At 41.7% G+C, this 17,994-nt stretch overlaps 1 protein-coding gene across 3 annotated transcripts in view; it reads right to left on the bottom strand.

The window, feature by feature from the left end:
- The window catches only part of NBAS (NBAS subunit of NRZ tethering complex), a 701,350-nt gene that overhangs the window by 253,091 nt on the left and 430,265 nt on the right, over positions 1–17,994 (bottom strand). For all 3 annotated transcript variants that reach the window (XM_056564221.1, XM_056564220.1, XM_056564222.1), the window contains one exon: positions 6,052–6,162. In XM_056564221.1, coding sequence (XP_056420196.1) covers positions 6,052–6,162 — 111 coding nt within the window. The remainder of the gene's footprint in view (positions 1–6,051; positions 6,163–17,994) is intronic.

Consider the following 17,994-nt stretch of genomic DNA (forward strand, 5'->3'; position numbering starts at 1 on the left):
CCCAGCATAGATGAAGGCAGTCCCGGCATTGACAGAGATATTTTGGGTTCTAGAGGCAATCCTTGCCGCACATGCACTTTACAGACTTGTAGCTTATAACATCTTACAGACCCGCAGTACATTGCACTTTACTTGAAACAGTTAGTGAGTATTCATTATTGGGCTGCATTCACACCACGTTTTTGCAATACAGTTCCCATATACGTTTTCAACGTCAAAACCGTACGGAACCATATTGAAAATCCTATGCATTGACTCTCCATTGAAAACCGTATGCCAAACTATGCATCCAGTTGCATCCGTTTTGCATCCTGTACGGTTTTGTCCGTTTTTTCCCCGTACGCAAAACCGTAGTCTACCATGGTTTTTGGTCTGGGTGAAAAACTGTATTAAACCGTATACTTTTTTTTTTTTTTTTTTTTTTTTTTTTTTTTTTTACATGGGAGTCAATGGGAACCATACAGAACTGTATGTGCATACGGTTCCATCCGGTTTTCACAATACAGTTTTTGACTCTGCACAGATTTTTTTTTCTTGGAATTTCAATCTAACAAGTGAAACTTTATTCATAATGGAGTGAAAAGTTAAAAATGTATACTTTTTTTTCTTTAAAAACAGATGCAACCGGACATTTTTCAAACCGTATACGGTTTTTAACTGTATAAAGTTTAAAATTTGTACACACATTTTCATATAGTTTAGTCAGGTTTTGAGGAATCCGTTTTCCATTAAAAACGTGGTGTGAATGCACCGTTAACTGGATTTCAGTTTACTATCGGAGATTATTCGGTGCATGATTTATTGTGATTACAGGGGCATGAGTGTTACATAGAGCATATTGTAACATTGCTTTGTTGTTATATATACCTGAGCACGGTTTGTTCCTATTTTTTATATTCTGGGGCCTCTGTTTGCTATTCTCTTATTGCATTTTTGCCTGGGACAGCCTCCATCTTAGGGTCATTTTACCTAGTTCGGGGTGAGCGTTGCAGGACTACACTGTTATTTTTGTTGTTCATCCACTTACGGTTGCTAGCTTGCTCTTTCGTTTCTTGCTTCATATGTATTATAGCAACTGGTTTGCACCCAGTCAGTGGTGACATTATAGGGTGGTGCTCGTCTCTCTATCCATATTACCAGCTGAAGCACAGGCTGGAACAAAGTCTAGTAAGTGAGGGCAGGGCTAGCACTTCTCTGTGCTCACTCCTGTCCTGTCAGTCAGACTACAGCATGAAAGAGACGAGAAGAGGAGAGGAGATTACAGAGAAGCCTGCGGTGACTGGATCAAGAGACCCAGCACAGCAGAATTAAGGAGAAAGTGATTGCATGGTGAGTGAGGGCGGGCTCAGTGCTTGCCTCAGACAAACCCCTTCCTGAGCAGTATATTTGAGAATGAGTGAGCGGCAGAACAAAGAGATTTGCAATATTTTTTTCTGTGATATGATAGATACGCTTTAAATAACTCCTGGGGTAGTTGTAATTGTTAAATAGATATCATGCACACTGGGGTAAATGCACCAGAATCCTGGTATCATTTTCACGTCTTACAAGGCTTGCTCCACTTTTATTGTGTTTTTTAGACACTTTTTCACCTTGACTGAAAAAGAGGCGAGGGTTCTAGGATAGGGGATGTGGCCTAAATGTGTCAAAATGTTGAAACATTATTGTGATGTAAAGAAAATCTACTAATACTTTGGCTAAACTTAGACTAGGCAATTTATGGATGTGCCAGATTTATCAGTCAGCATGAGCCAAATCTGGTGAACGGAAACTTTTGATATATCCCTAAAGCATATAAAAAGTTATTTTTAATGCCAGTGCCCATTGATGCATGCCCAATTAACTGTACTACAGAACATCAATATGCCAGACTAAACTGCTAGATGAAAAAGACAGAATAAAATAATGTAAGCCAATAGAAAGGGGGGTTCAAATTGGCAACATCCCTTTATAAGGAAAAGGGTAACGCCCAATTGTTAATTTATTAATACAATACAGGAATAACAGAGTGAAAATACAGTGGTCGCTCAAGTTACAATATTAATTGGTTCCAGGATGACCATTGTATGTTGAAACCATTGTATGTTGAGACCAGAACTCTATGGAAACCTGGTAATTGGTTCTAAAGGCACCAAAATGTCATCCAAAAAGAGGAAAAAGTGAGGATTAAAGAACAATAAGTAGATAACTAATATAGATAAAGCAAATCCTTTCATATAAAAGTAATAAAGATCTGCTGGGAGCTGTAAATCACTGTCTACGTCAATGTTTCCACAGCAGGGAGCCTACAGCTGTTGTAAAACTACAACTCCCAGCATGCCCGGACAGCCAAAGGCTGTCCGGGCATGCTGGGAGTTGTAGTTTTGCAACAGCTGGGGGTGCCCTACTTGGAAAACACTGGTCTATGTAGAGGACAGGAGCTTCTTCAGGGTCCTGTACAGAACAGGCAATGTCCTAAAAAAGTAACATGGAGCCGCCCTCACCTGGTGTCCAGAGGAGCAGGTAACCCTGGCACAGATAAAGTGTACAGAACATGTAATACCTCCCTGTACTGTAGGGGGCGCTACCAGACACCAGTCAGTGCCTGCACTTTAGTAATACAGGTGTTTTACCAGTAAATTGCCCATTCTGATTGGTCAGTTCTTCCAGCCATTGACACGTTTCACAGATCTGGACTGTCTGTAGCATTGTATGTTGAGTCTGGTTTCAAGTTACAATGGACCAGAAAAGACCATTGTATGTTGAAACTATTGTATGTTAAAGGGGTAGTCCAGTGGTAAAAAACGTATCCCCTATCCTAAGGATAGGGGATAAGTTTGAGATCGCGGGGGGTCCGACCGCTGGGGCCCCCTGCGATCTCTCTGTACGGGGGCCAGGCTCTCCGGCCAGATAGCGGGTGTCGACCCCCGCACGAAGAGGCGGCCGACACGCCCCCTCAATACATCTCTATGGCTGAGCTGGAGATTGCCGAAGGCAGCGCTTCGGCTCTGCCATAGAGTTGTATTGAGGGGGCGTGTCGGCCGCCGCTTCGTGCGGAGGTCGACATGCCCCCTTCCCGCGGGCTGTCGGGGCTCCGTACAGGAGATCGCGGGGGGCCCCAGCGGTCGGACCCCCCGCGATCTCAAACTTATCCCCTATCCTTAGGATAGGGGATAAGTTGTTCACCACTGGGTCACCACTGGACTACTCCTTTAAGGCCATTGTAAGTTGAGGGATCACTGTATAATAAAGAATTGAATATTTCATGGGGAATGCAAGTATTTACTAACACAGACGTCACAGCAGGAGATTAAATTGTCTTTAAATAATAGGACATATGACAGAGTATATCAGTAATTCATGCATCTTCTATTTATTTTTATACAAACATACCCATTTCTACCTTATTCTAGCAGATTACTCTAAGTATGCCAAGTTCTGTGTTAGGGTCCCAAGAGAGTCGCCCTCTGTATTTTCCACGTAGAAGTTCCAGGCACAGAGCTGCAATGGCAGAATGCTCTGCTTACCTGTCCCAGGAGTGCTGACCATGGAAGCTTACACAAAGAAAGATGAAAGGCGAAGAGCTGCTGTGCTATTCTGGGGTTTATACTACTTCATGATGTGTTGCTTTAAAAGTTAAAGATATCTGTGTTCTTTATATGGGATAAGAATACTTGACAGTGTGCAGAATATACTGTATACATCATCAGTATTGGGTGACACCTCTTTACATTATGGTGTCTATCATAGGTTTGAAACTCTTTTGAAGAAAGGTGCAGTCATTGAGATGACAGACAAAGTGATATACAGTGATCCCTCAAGTTACAATATTAATTGGTTCCAGGAAGGCCATTGTATGTTGAAACCATTGTATGTTGAGACCAGAACTCTATGGAAACCTGGTAATTGGTTCTAAAGGCACCAAAATGTCATCCGAAAATAGGAAGACGTGAGGATTAAAGAATAATAAGTAGATAACTAATACAGATAAAGCAAATCCTTACATACAAAAGTAAGAAAGATCTGCTGGGAGCTGTAATCACTGTCTATGTCAGTGTTTCCCAAGCATGGAGCCTCCAGCTGTTGCAAAACTACAACTCCCAGCATGCCCGGACAGCCAAAGGCTGTCCGGGCATGCTGGGAGCTGTAGTTTTGCAACAGCTAGGGGCACCCTGCTTGGGAAACACTGGTCTATGTAGAGGACAGGAGCTTCTTCAGAGTCCTGTACAGTACACGCAGTACTTTAACATGGAGTAAAGTAACATGGAGTTGCCCTCACCTGGTGTCCAAAGGAACAGATAACCCTGGCACAGGTAAAGTGTACAGAACATGTAATACCTTCCTGTACTGTAGACACCAGTCAGTGCATACGCTTCAGTAATACAGGGGTTTTACCAGTGAATACCCATTCCGATTGGTCAGATCTTCCAGCCATTGACACGTTTCACAGATCTGGACTGTGCGTAGGATTGTATGTTGAGTCTGGTTTCAACTTACAATGGTCCAGAAAAGACCATTGTATGTTGAAACTATTGTATGTTGAGGCCATTGTAAGTTGAGGGATCACTGTACTGTATTTCCAAGCTGTGGTATCTCACTTGCCCATTATCTTCTTGGCTTTCTGTCAGTAAGACCATCAACACTGTGGCTACTGTGGTCACAGGATGTTCTAACTTCTCTATAGAATATATATAGAATAGAACAATTTCACTAAGGCAAGAAGAGGAATGTGAAGCCATATTTTGCACACAAGTTTGTCACTTTATACAATGTTGCACTGCCTACTCTACTTTTGAAAAAGGCAACAAGGCTTATTGGAGGGTGGGGGGGTCAAAAAACCATCACTCTAGTGCCACCTATCTATACCTAGATTGTATGACAATGTCACATACAGGCTTTATTCCAAATAACGTTTGACCATAGGCCTGACTAACCCAGAATGAGTCTGTGCCGGGTGTATCATGACAGCTAACCTTCAGGAATAGGGCATCCTCTGATTTGGGTAGTTTAATCCCAACCATTGTTAAATTGTGACCGCAGGATCTAAATGGTTTTTGAAGTCATGACACCACCGTAACAGATGGCTTTATGCTGACAGAAATTATTTACTACACTATAGAAGTGGCTGTGCACCATGTAAGCACTAAGAGAAGTTTATTAAAATATAATTAACCCCATCACAAAAAAAAAAAAAATACATGCTATGGTCCCCAATAGCTCCATCTCAGAAGCAAGAATGACGAGGAAAACGAGGAGATCGGGGGATGGGATGGAGAAAATCTAGAGTTGCAGGGGGACTTTTAAAGGCTACAATACCCTGTTAATGTGTTACATGTCAAGTTAAAGTCCAATACATCTGACTGCTAGTTTCTGGTTACCATACAGCTAAACATTCAGGGAGTTCAGATGACCACTTGTCAAGTTCGAGGTGTATTTTACATGATTCAGAATGTCATCAGAAGTAGAGAACGGAGAGTACATCACCAGAGTAACTAAACAGAGGGTCCATGGTGGAATGGAGAACTGGACTAGGCCAGGAGAATATGGAGTAATAGTTGTTATTTTAGAGCCCTAGTAGGCTGCGGTTTAGAAAAAGTAATATCCGTTTAAATCACTGTCTGCTTTACTTTGCGTACTGTAGATGCAAATTGAGAAAACCAGACAAAATTGGGTTCAATGTAGCGTACAGCATGCAAAGCGCTCGCTCCCGCCTGTCTGATTGACAGGCAGGGAGCTGCGCTGTACTCTTTAGTGTCCTGGCTGCACTGAGAGTTCGGACTCATGTCAGGCTGTCATGAGTCCGAACTCTATGAGCAGGAAATGTAGGGAGACCCCTAGTGGTCGGTTTTTAAAAGTAAAAAAATAAAATAAAAAACATATAAAGATACATTTTTGTTAATCATATGTTATTAGAAAGTTGTTTCTAATATATTTATTAACAAAATATAAAACATTTTTGTGGTGACAAGTACTCTGAGATAACTGGAACACAATGTACATTGCAGACATAATCACCATAGAAGATATGTATTTCGACTAACAACAATAGATGACATAAAGTGAAATACATACCCACTGTCACAGAACAAGTACTCCAGGTGGGTCATGTAAACCTCCCATAGAGGCACTTTGTACCGCTGAGCCAAGGAGAGAGAAATCTTGTAGACATTTTCTTCAAGAGTCCTAGACAAAAGGAATAATAAAAAAAAAAAAAACATTAGGAGCGTACATTAATACATTAATAAACGTAATAATAATCTAATTTGATTTGTTCAAGAGTGGACAACTACTTCAAGCAACAACAGCTTAAAAATGGTATGCTGGATAAAAAAAAAGGTTAATTCTATAAAGAAACAGAGCAAATCATGTTTGAGTTTATGCAATTAATAACACCCATTTTTCTAATTCTGGATTCACATCCTGATTTTGCAATATGTTCCAAGTATAAATCAGCATCTTATCAAAATGGCATGCTGAAGTACACGTGCATATACTGGTACAGGCTTCTTTGACTTTAATGGTCCAAACATGGCCAACTGGTGACTACATGCAAGTCATTATACAAATGTATACCCTGTATTTCCCAGGATTTTGAGTCCAGGAGAATAAATGCATATGTTTGGAAAATTACCTAAACATAGACACTAGTTCACCCTGTTCGGCTCATAAAACGCAATGCAGAATTGTAACGTGAAGCAAGCCTGTGATAATTTGCAAAAACTTTTGGCATGTCATCCAGACCTGTTAAAAGTTTTAATTGCATTAAGTTCTGAGACCAACTGCACTTGCGAGTAATAAGGCGTTAGAGTGCGTTGCACAATTCACTCCCCAGCTGTCAATCAAATCTGACTCTTTTCTGCATTGGTGCATGGAATGAAAGAGTCGGATCTGTTGGCCGGCCAGAGAGAACATTGCAGCCGCACACTTTATCGGCTTATAACTCGTGATGGCAGGGGGTGTTGGCAACATGTCACACTAGTTTCAAATGAAAGTAACTCTTTAAACCTGTTCCAGGCTGAAATGAAAAGTCTTTTTTTTTTTTGGCCTAACAACATAAATGCACAGCAGGATAATAAAAACTGAAACAGACCTTAAAGGGGTACTCCTCCCCTAGACATCTTATCCCCTATCCAAAGAATAGGGGATAAGATGTCTGATTGTGAGAATCCAACCGCTGACCGCCATGCTCACTCCCATAGACTTGTATTGAGGGGGTGGCCATAACGTAATGAGGGGGCGGGGCCGTGACATTACGATACTCCGGCCTGTATCGCCCGTCATCAGGCACGGAGCAAAGTTCGCTCCGTGCAGCAAATGGCACGGGGTGCTGCAGGAGAACACCCGCGATCTCTCCTGCAGCACCCCGTGTTATCTGCTGCATGGAGCGAACTTCGGATAGGGGAGAATATGCCTTTGGCTAGGGGTGGAGTACCCCTTTAAGACTATCCTCCACCACTTTTCCCTCAGATAAATTCTATGGGAGCATAAGCCATTTCCACTAATAACGAAGAAATATTTAGCTAAGCAAAACTCCAACACTTTGAACCTCATTGCACATAAGCTGCCAAAATAATTTAACAATTTACAGCTGATGTTTTTGTTGTGATTTTTTTTTTCAATTAGCTTTTTTTTTTTATTAATAAGAAAATATTGGGAAAAAAACAACATAAATACAACTGGCAATAGACAGAAAACATTTGACATTTTTAAATGAAGCTCTGGGGATGAGTTAAGTAAATGTTATCCGAGATGACTGATTAATCATTTCATTTCTAACATTTTCATTCTATCAACAGGCGATCGCTGGGCTTCTCTTAAACAAGCTTTGATTTTCTGGATAGAACAATAAGTTTGTTCCAGCTCTTTCAGGAACATTTTGTATTTGTGGCTTCTGGACTGGGAAAAACAATAGTATAATGATGCTTTCCTACTACCAGTGGCATATTTACCACTAGGCCAACAAGGCTCAGGCCTAGGGCAGTATTTTAAGGGAGGAGGCAAAAATGCAGGCCCAATACACCACTACATGCACTGTTGAATAGAGAGGGAGAGAGGATCTGGGCCAAGCAGCGGTGGAAACCTCTTTTGGCTGCCTTCTCCACTGACACTCCATGATGCTCTATCACAGTATTGCTGTGCTCGTCTCCAGGAGAGTGCCCCAACTCACCAGTCTATGTCATGCTACCCCCTCCTAAAAATGCGCCCGAAAAACCCACTGCCTTGAGAGGGGAGTACAGTGTAAGTTCAAAGCTTGTCTCTCGCCAGTGCAGAAAACCAAGGCAACTGCAGAAAACCAAGGCAACTGTACGACACACAGCAAGGTCCGTGCACGAGCCTTTTTCTGATGAGCAGGAGTCCTGCACGGAATCTTCTAGGCATCATAAGGTTCTCTCAAAAACGTTCCACCCAGCGTGAGTTGCATCTCTCTTGTATCGATCTGCGCAGACCGGGAAGTAGCTCTGGACTTAAGCACACAATTAGAGATGAGCGAACTTACAGTAAATTCGATTTGTCACTAACTTCTCGGCTCGGCGGTTGATGACTTTTCCTGCATAAATTAGTTCAGCTTTCAGGTGCTCCGGTGGGCTGGAAAAGGTGGATACATTCCTAGGAAAGAGTCTCCTAGGACTGTATCCACCTTTTCCAGGCCACGGGAGCACCTGAAAGCTGAACTAATTTATGCAGGAAAAGGCATCAACGGCCGAGCCGAGAAGTGCGTGACGAATCGAATTTACTGTAAGTTCGCTCATCTCTACACACAATCCTGAATAACACAGACCACAACACAGTGTGCACTTCATGGTCCATAAGTGTGTAAATACACTGCATCCCGAGTTACTGTCTGTGTTTTGCCTTAGAGCTGCATTCACAATTCTCAAAATATTATAATACCCAAGAAAAAATGTAGCTATTTACACAAATAACATGAACAATATATAATCTTTAGTAGTACAATAGTGTAGCATACAATAAAAACATATGTATAAAATCAAGGAGGAATTCAAGCAACCTTTTATTTCATGTTATTTGTGTAAATAGCTAAATTTTTTATAAGATATTATGATTCATTTGGAGTCTACACTTTAGGCTTTTTAGGCTACACATATTTGGGGAGAGTTAAAGGAGTAGTCCGGCGCGCACTTTTTTCCTTTTATTCCGTCCGGGCTGCAAAATAAAAGAAAACACACTTTCTCTTACCTGCCAACGAGCCCCCGGAGCTCCGGTACTGGTATTCGGTCCCCGGGCTGTATTCTTCTTACTTCCTGTTAGCCCGGCACGTCACATGGAGCTTCAGCCTATCACCGCCGAGGCGGGGCATCGCTGCGGGCGGTGATAGGCTGAAGCTCCATGTGACGTGCCGGGCTAACAGGAAGTAAGAATAATACAGCCCGGGGACCGAACACCTGTACCGGAGCTCCGGGGGCTCGTTGGCAGGTAAGAGAAAGTGTGTTTTCTTTTATTTTGCAGCCCGGATGGAATAAAAGGAAAAAAGTGCACGCAGGTGTACTCCTTTAATTTAGCCAGCCAATTCTCTTTGGGCTTGACACCTATATATATATGGGTAGCCTCTACATGTGGCACTATATGGGTAATTATTGCTTTTAACTCCCAGGGTGTGTAGCTTTACACGTGTTTAATTGTTGTAAATACCTTCAAAATATTACTATACTTCAAACTGCATAATTTATCATTTATATTCAAGGACATGTACAGTAATTCTTAAAGAGGACCTTTGACAAACCCAAAAAAATGACATTTCATTACCATAAAATATCTTAGGATGTCCTGATCACACACTTTTTTACAATTCTGAGTGTTTATACACTGCTCAAAAAAATAAAGGGAACACTAAGATAACACATCCTAGATCTGAATGAATGAACTAATCGCATGAAATACTTCGTCGTACATAGTTGAATGTGCTGACAACAAAATCACACAAAAATTATTAATGGCAAATTTATCAACCCATGGAGGTCTGGATATGGAGTCACACTCAAAATCGAAGTGGAACACCACACTACAGGCTGATCCAACTTTATGTAATGTCCTTAAAACAAGTCAATATGAGGCTCAGTAGTGTGTGTGGCCTCCACGTGCCCATATGACCTCTCTACAATGCCTGGGCATGCTCCTGATGAGGTGGCAGATGGTCTCCTGGAGGGATGTCCTCCCAGTCCTGGACTAAAGCATCTTGGACAGTCTGTGGTGCAACGTGGCGTTGGTGGATGGAGTGAGACATGATGTCCCAGATGTGCTCAAACGGATTCAGGTCTGGGGAACAGGCTGGCCAGTCCATAGCATCAATGCCTTCCTCTTGCAGGAACTGCTGACACACTCCAGCCACATGAGGTGTAGCATTGTCTTGCAATATAAGGAACCCAGGGCCAACTGAACCAGCATATGTTCTCACAAAGGGTCTGAGGATCTCATCTCGGTACTTAATGGCAGTCCGGCTACCTCTGGCAAGCACATGGAGGGCTGTGCGGCCCCCCAAAGAAATGCCACCCCACACCATTACTGACCCACGCCAAACCGGTCATGCTGGAGGATGTTTCAGGCAGTAGAATGATCTCCACAGCGTCTCCAGACTGTCACATGTGCTCAGTGTAGGGCTGGGCGGTATGACCAAATATGTGTATCACGGTATTTTTTTTAATTTACGGTGGTTCCACAGTATACAACAGTATTTTCACCCTCCCCCCCTCAATCATGTGATCCGCGCGCAGTGTTCAGCGACCCCCCCCAAATCATGTGATCCGCCAGCGCTGTTCTGTCCCCCCCCCCCCCCCCAATTAATGATCAGCCCAGCGGGGAACTACTCACAGATGTCACGTTCAAGCACTGCCCTCCTCCTCTTTGTTGGGGGCCACCAGGCGCTGGAACTCAATGTACGCCAGTGGTCTCCAATCTGCGGACCTCCAGCTGCTGCAAAACTACAACTCCCAGCATGGGAGTTGTAGTTTTGCAACAGCTGGAGGTCCGCAGGTTGGAGACCACTGCTGTCCGCAGTATCCTTATGCCTGGGCTGCAAAACATAAATAAAATAAACTTTAAACTCACCTACGTCGGGGCCACACGCTGGGGACTGGTACACTGGACAGCAGTCAGCCTATCACTGGCCGGAGCGATGTCCCACCCCGGCCAGTGATAGGCTGAGCCCACTATCATGTAAGAAGCCAGCCAGAGCTTCTTACATGACAGTGGGCTCAGCCCATCACTGGCCGGGGTGGGACATCGCTCCGGCCAGTGATAGGCTGACTGCTGTCCAGTGTACCAGTCCCCAGCGTGTGGCCCCGACGTAGGTGAGTTTAAAGTTTATTTTCTTTATGTTTAGGCTTAGGCTACTTTCATACTGTGGCTGTTCTCATAACAGGGAGAAACAGCAAACAACGGGTCCTGGCCACTCCCATTTACTATTATGGGGGCTGCCAGGACCAGTTATAAATAACGGGAGAAAAAGACGGCACATGCTGTAATTTTTCTGCCGTTATTCTCCCCGGCTCTCCGGCAGTGTGAAAGGGACCTTAAAAGGTCAATGAGCTTTTTAAAAAGTTTTGACATGTCCTAGGGACACCTCAAAAGTTTTCATTGGTCTGGGTCTGGTTCAGAACCCTACCAGCCAAACCATGGTAGAGTCATGTTTTAAAAAAATTAAATAAGAATTTTTGTACTAATCTACCAACAATGGTGGGGAAAATGGAAGTAACACATGATTACATGATCTGACTACTCAGGGTTTGTATGTAGTCTGTAGCTATGGAGACACACAGGCTAGCATAATTAGAATGATAGAACATGATTAATCAAGGGAATAAGCAAAGTTAGTTCATGTAATTATTTTAGATGCCTTGAGGCAATATGTTTTGCAAACTTGTAAATACCATTTTAGATTAAAGAGTACCTATCACCAACTAAACTGTCCCTAATACACCCCCCCCCCCAATCTGTCCCCGACTCTCACCGACACTATTCCTGTCTTAATTTTTACCTAAACGGTATATAAATAAATTGTTTCTAAATCCCCTGTGGCTGCTAAGGCTCCTGCCGTGAGCGATGGAGGAAGGGTGTGTGGTCAGCAGGCGCAACGTCATCTGAAGTACTTCAACCCTTTTTCCTCTTTACACAGATCATATATATATATATATATATAATGTATAAAATGCCCATTGAAAAATCCAACCATGCTGCTCCCAGCTTACTTCGGAAGACCTCAATCAGAGTAAGACCTTGATCAGACTAAGGAGAGGCAGACCCGATCCTCTTCTGTGCAGCCCTTCATTACATTGACATTTGGCCAGCGCGTGCCGGCTCTCCTTGCAAGGGGGGAGCAGCCTGATGACCTGGCTGGCCATGACAGGTGCGCCCGTGCTGCGGGCACAGCGCTCGCTCCCACCTGTCTGATTGACAGGCTGAGAGCTGCGCTGGGCTCTTCATTGTCCAGGGCGGCATGAGTCCGAATTCTTTGTTCCGGGACATGTAGGGAGACCCATAGTGGTCATTTTTTTTTTAATAAAAAAAAGATATAAAGATACATTTTTGTTAATCACATGTTATTAGAAAGTTGTTTCTGATACATTGATTAACAAAATATAAAAAGTTTTTGTTGTGACTTGTACTCTTTAACATACATTATGGCCAACATCATCTAGTAAAAATACAGATATACTTTTTTTTATAAATATAACTTTCTTTTACTCTACAAAATGGATGACATTGAAAAAGCAGATACTGGAAGTATGCTAGTTATTTTCCCTAATGCAAGGCTGGAAACAAAAAGAAGGTGAGGAGTCCTCCATAAATGACTGGTACAAAAAAGCTCCGTTCAGAGTCCCCGGTAATAGTTCTGAGTGACAATGTGATTGCATGCTCACTCTGCGAGAGAAATGGCAGAGAAAAGAAATAGGATAGAACCCCTGCTGACTGCACTCACGTCGTATCTTCAGATGTCTATGCTCATTCAAAACTTTTTGATTTATTTTAATTCTAAAAAGTTTAAAAAGCACATCAGCATCCCAGTCGATTTCCTTTTTTCAATACGTTCCTCATGTACCAGAATATACAGCTGCCACTAAATGTCATTGTTGAGAAACAGTGTTGAACTAGTGCGGAGCTTGAAAGGACACAAAGATGTGTTCACGTCACTCAAAAATCAGACGGGGGCATTGATTTACATATCGAACTGACAAGAGCAGACAACACAAGACAGCCACGCTCTCCTATTCCTACCGACATTTTCACTCAGCCCCTTGTGTTAAACAAATAGTATCCTGGGTACTAAACAGCTTCTGGTGACTTCAAACACTCTTAAATACAAAGATTTTTCCTGTTGTTATTAAACTGAATAATTTTTAAATCCGGTATTAAAGTGGTTGTCTCACTAACAAAATATGAAGTCCACATGGGCCTTCCTCAACAAGAAAAAGCATCAAGAAAAGCAACGGTGTACATGGTCTATCCATTTATATCATGGGCAGCACAAATTGTACACACTTATAGGCAATGATACCTGGGAAAAGCTATGCAAATTAGCTCTCCACCAGAAGAAAGAAAACTGTCCCTCTAGTGCCACTGGTCAATAACTTGTAAGTCTGACCCCATTAAAGAGCCTTAAAATATGACTGTCCTAGTCTGTCAGCATGTCTACAGACTGGACTGTGGCACAATATTCAACATGAATAATGGACAACAGGGACTCAACACAACTATCAAACTGGATCTGCCCCTGCTGATGTCAGTCATTTAACCACTTAAATACCACCATTAATAGTGATCATAGCATTTTAAAGGGTAGGTGACAAGTGCCGCTCCTATCAGGTGCCCGATCGACACCCTCGCAATGTGATTGGTTACTATGTGACTGAAATGTAGAAAAACAGCACATCCACATATTTTACAAAGCTCCTTTGCTTCTCAGTATATTTATAAAATGAACATTTTGATATAAAAGTGCAAGCCTGCTCGCCAAGTCAAGGCCACCTAGGTAGAGTGGATCCTTAACCTAAAATGAAGTAGTGCTGGGCAGCGACCACCATTGCCGTGACACCAGTGCCCATAGGGGGAATGGCCCAGTGCCCGAGCAGATTCAATACTGCTCAACCTAGCCCCTGGCTATGGACCATGTCAACCCACAGACACTGTGTCACAACAATAATGGCCATTGCACAGCACCACACCAATATAAACAAATGGTATACTCACCATGTGCTCCCAGTCTGATTGGTTATTATGGCTGATAGATCTGCTGATACAGCATTCCTTAGGCAGATCTATAATACTAGCAGAGCACCGATCTAACTGATCAATGCTATGCAATATAATAGCATTAATCAGTATAAGCAACCTAATATTTTAAGTTACTTGGGACATTTATAAATTAAGTGTAAAGAAAAAGTTTTAGGGGTTAGAATTGGGTGATTTTGAGAATTTTTTTTTTTTTTTTAGATTGGGAGATTTCTTTAGTTTTAACAGTAGCAAAATAAAACTAAAGTCATACAGTGGATATCACTTTAATTGTACTGACCCATAAAATAAAAATAACATATCAGTTTCCCTGTAAAAACGGAAGCCTCCAAAAAATTTTTAATTGGGTTATGTTTTCAATTTCAACCAACAAATATTTCTTGTATTGTATATTGTATCATAAAATAAAGTCAATACAAAGTACATTCGGTCATGCAAAAACTAAGCCTTTAAATGAAAAAAATAAGAGTTATGGTTCTTAAAAAACAAAGAGGAAAAAAGCAACACAAAAAAATGAAAATTGGCCTGGCTATTAGAGGTTAAGGTCCTAGCTGGGAACACATGGAGATTTGGATGTGGACCCCATAGGATAGAAGTTCTAAGCCTGAGGTCTGCATTTTCTTGGGATACTAAAGTCGCCACTGCTTAAAGTTCAGACTACACAGGGGTAAGTCTGTAGCCTGTATCCATGGAGAAATATATATCTGCATAGGAGCTGAATACATAAAGCAGTAGAATACTTTTAAATAAAACTATTAGCAAAGTATGAATCTATAGTTTGCTACAAAAGTGACTCACACAACTTTGTGGTTGCTCTTGGGGTCATAAGATCTCAAAGGCATAATGCATAGAAGGTCAATAAAAAGCCTGCACAGTTTATTTTAAGATGAGCAATCCTCCATTAGCTGTAATGAAGTAAGTATCTTTCTATGGTTGCAACTGCATTCTTCACTCTGTACGTTTTTTTCCCATAAGACCCGTCGGAGAGGCGTATTGCATACCAATGCATCGCACAAAGCCTCTTACCCTGGAAAGTCTAATTAAAAGCATATAAAAACACTATAAAAATGATTCATGGCCATCTCAAAGATCAGCAGCATGCCATAATTGGCTCTTTCACACTTTGTTGTTCCCATAGTGCCGGATGACAAAAACACATTATTATACCGAACAAACCCAATCATTTATCTGATACAAATTCAGTCATGTTTCACATCATAGCAAAGGGCAGAGTATGCAAGAATAATACCAGGATGCCATCACGTGAGCTGATTCGTGTGAACGGTCATTTAGGCCTTTTTAGTATTTTTTCTAACAGATTTCAGATTATATTCTAAAATTATTTGCTAGAACTTTTCGTTCACAAGCCGACTGTATATGAATAACCTTCACTACCCTTTCTGTGTTGTGGATTTGTATCACAAGCATTATAGTTTGATGTGCTTTGCCCCAGTCATTTTTTTTTTTTTAACATAAATTGATTCTTATTTAAACCATTTAGTTTGACATGATCCTCATTTCTAGATTCAAAGAGCTCTGTGAGTTCTTTGGAAAAAAAGGTTATAGAAAGCTATGGGCATGCAAGGGAAATAAGAAAATCACCAAAATAATTAGGTATCAATCCTTCAGAACATCAATGTAAAGAAACCAGGCAATCGCAGTAAGAAAGGAAAAAGCAAAATGCTGACAGACTTCTAAGGACTCCAACATTTCATCAACCAACCACTTTTCTATTAGTCTACCAATAGAAAGAAGTTTTGCGAGCGTGTGTTTGGGTTGGGGGGGGGGGGGGGAGGGGAGGTGGGTTAAGGATTCCTCATCAAGCCCTTCAGGGCCTCATTTACAAGGTCTAGCTTTATGATTCGCCTGATCAGGGCTCTTTCTGGTTCAAGGTTCCAATATGGTGGACTTTGCTAGCAGGGAAGGAGGTTGTGGTTCAGCACTCTTCAGCTATACCCCAGACCCAAAAACAGTGGTTGTACATCTGACAAAAATCAGCAACATCTTTTTAAAGGAATTGTCTGGAGAATGACATCTCTATTTAAAAGGGATCGGAGGGATAATGAAAAGGTATGTGTCAGGAACTCCAAGTAGGATGGAAAAAAAAACCCATTGTACTCATCGGCTTGCTGATCACTGGTCAGTGCTTTCTGATTTTCTCTTGACACAAAGAAAATGCCTGCTTAGCCAATTTCTAAACGTAATGGTGACCCATCTTGGTAGTGATTGATGGAGTGGGCATTTCCTGCATCACGAGGAGAACAGGAAGCATTTAGCAGCAAGTACCAGCACCACTTAAATGGCACTGGCAGGGGAGTAAATTGTTTGAATTTTTGCCTATTCATCTTAACCTGACCTCTTAAATAATATCAATTCTCCAGAAGGCCCTTTAATCCTAGAAAAAACGTATGAATTCACATTCTGTGGTAGTATAATTATATTTGCAGCTTTCAAAAACAAACCAACAGAAGTCTCTGGATTGAAAATACTGGTTACATGGGTATGCTGGTTATGTAAAATGCATCCCCTATGTCGCACCTGAGCCATGATTGGCAGAGCAGGAAATTGTTCCCAAGACCAGTTTGCCTTGGAAAGTGGTGGCCAGGAATATTAGAGGTAAAAGGTGGGCCTGTTCTGGAGACTCCCCCAGGATCAGACACTTATCCCCTATACTGAGGATAGAGGATACATTTTGCATAACCGAAGTTCCCCTTTATGGCTACATTCATATTACGATTTAGTCATTTCCTGTTAGACAGCAAGCTGTCAATACAGGAAGCCATCGTAAAGCCCAACGTGCCTAATAATTTAGAAGGGCTAAACAAAGTCTAACTGTAAGTCAGTTATATCTATTTTCCAAACCTATATACTTTCAGTGTGGTAGACCTCATTTCTGAGTCCCGCACAGAAGGTGAATATATGTTCAGCACATTAAAGGCGATGGGCACTTTAGGCTCTGAAGTGAAGATGACATTGAGACAACAAAAGGGCTAAAGTGTGATGTGAATGCATCTGTAGAATGCGCTCTTGTATCTAGTTAGTATTGATATTAGTACTTTTACTTTATGAAAAAGGATGATAAATATTTCAGCGTGAAGCTGGTAAATATGTATTGCATTTACTTTGCATGAACCTATAACTTTGTAGTTTTCCCATGTTTGCCTTTTTCCACATTAGCATGAGAGGAGGTAATAGGGATACAGCCAATCTGGTTAACCTCAAACTTCCTTTTCAAACAAGTTTCAGTAAATAAGGAACATGTTGTGATTCTGCTTTACAATAGAATTAGCGGTGTTAACAGGAGGAGGCTACAGAGCATGATCTCTGCTGTGTTCCCATTACATCGATACACATTGAAAAATGTGAAAAGAAAACTGCAGGAAGATTTCACCCCTATTGATCACATGAGTACAAAGGCAGCACAATGTTATAGTTTGTGAATGAATGTGAATTAATAGAGTCAACTCTGGGAAAAGTAGAGAAACACCTTGCAGTAAGTAAGGGCTGAGCGAGGTCAGACTACAATTAAATGTACTTTAGAAACAGAATTAGAAATGTGATAAAGGAGGACACAGGCACCAGAAAATTACTATTAGAATTGTAATGAATTCTGACACATCCGGGGGACGCACCACTAAAGTTCCATGAATTCAAGAAAGGTAATATTGTGCCTGTCTACCAGGTAGGACATGCGAGACCCAGGGTGATAACACTTCAATGTTGTTTCGGTAGAAATACCTTTTTCTGGGACATGAATTCCTTTTCTCTTGT

The sequence above is a fragment of the Hyla sarda genome, chromosome 3 (genome assembly GCF_029499605.1).
Source record: "Hyla sarda isolate aHylSar1 chromosome 3, aHylSar1.hap1, whole genome shotgun sequence".
NCBI classification, from domain to species: Eukaryota; Metazoa; Chordata; class Amphibia; order Anura; family Hylidae; genus Hyla; species Hyla sarda.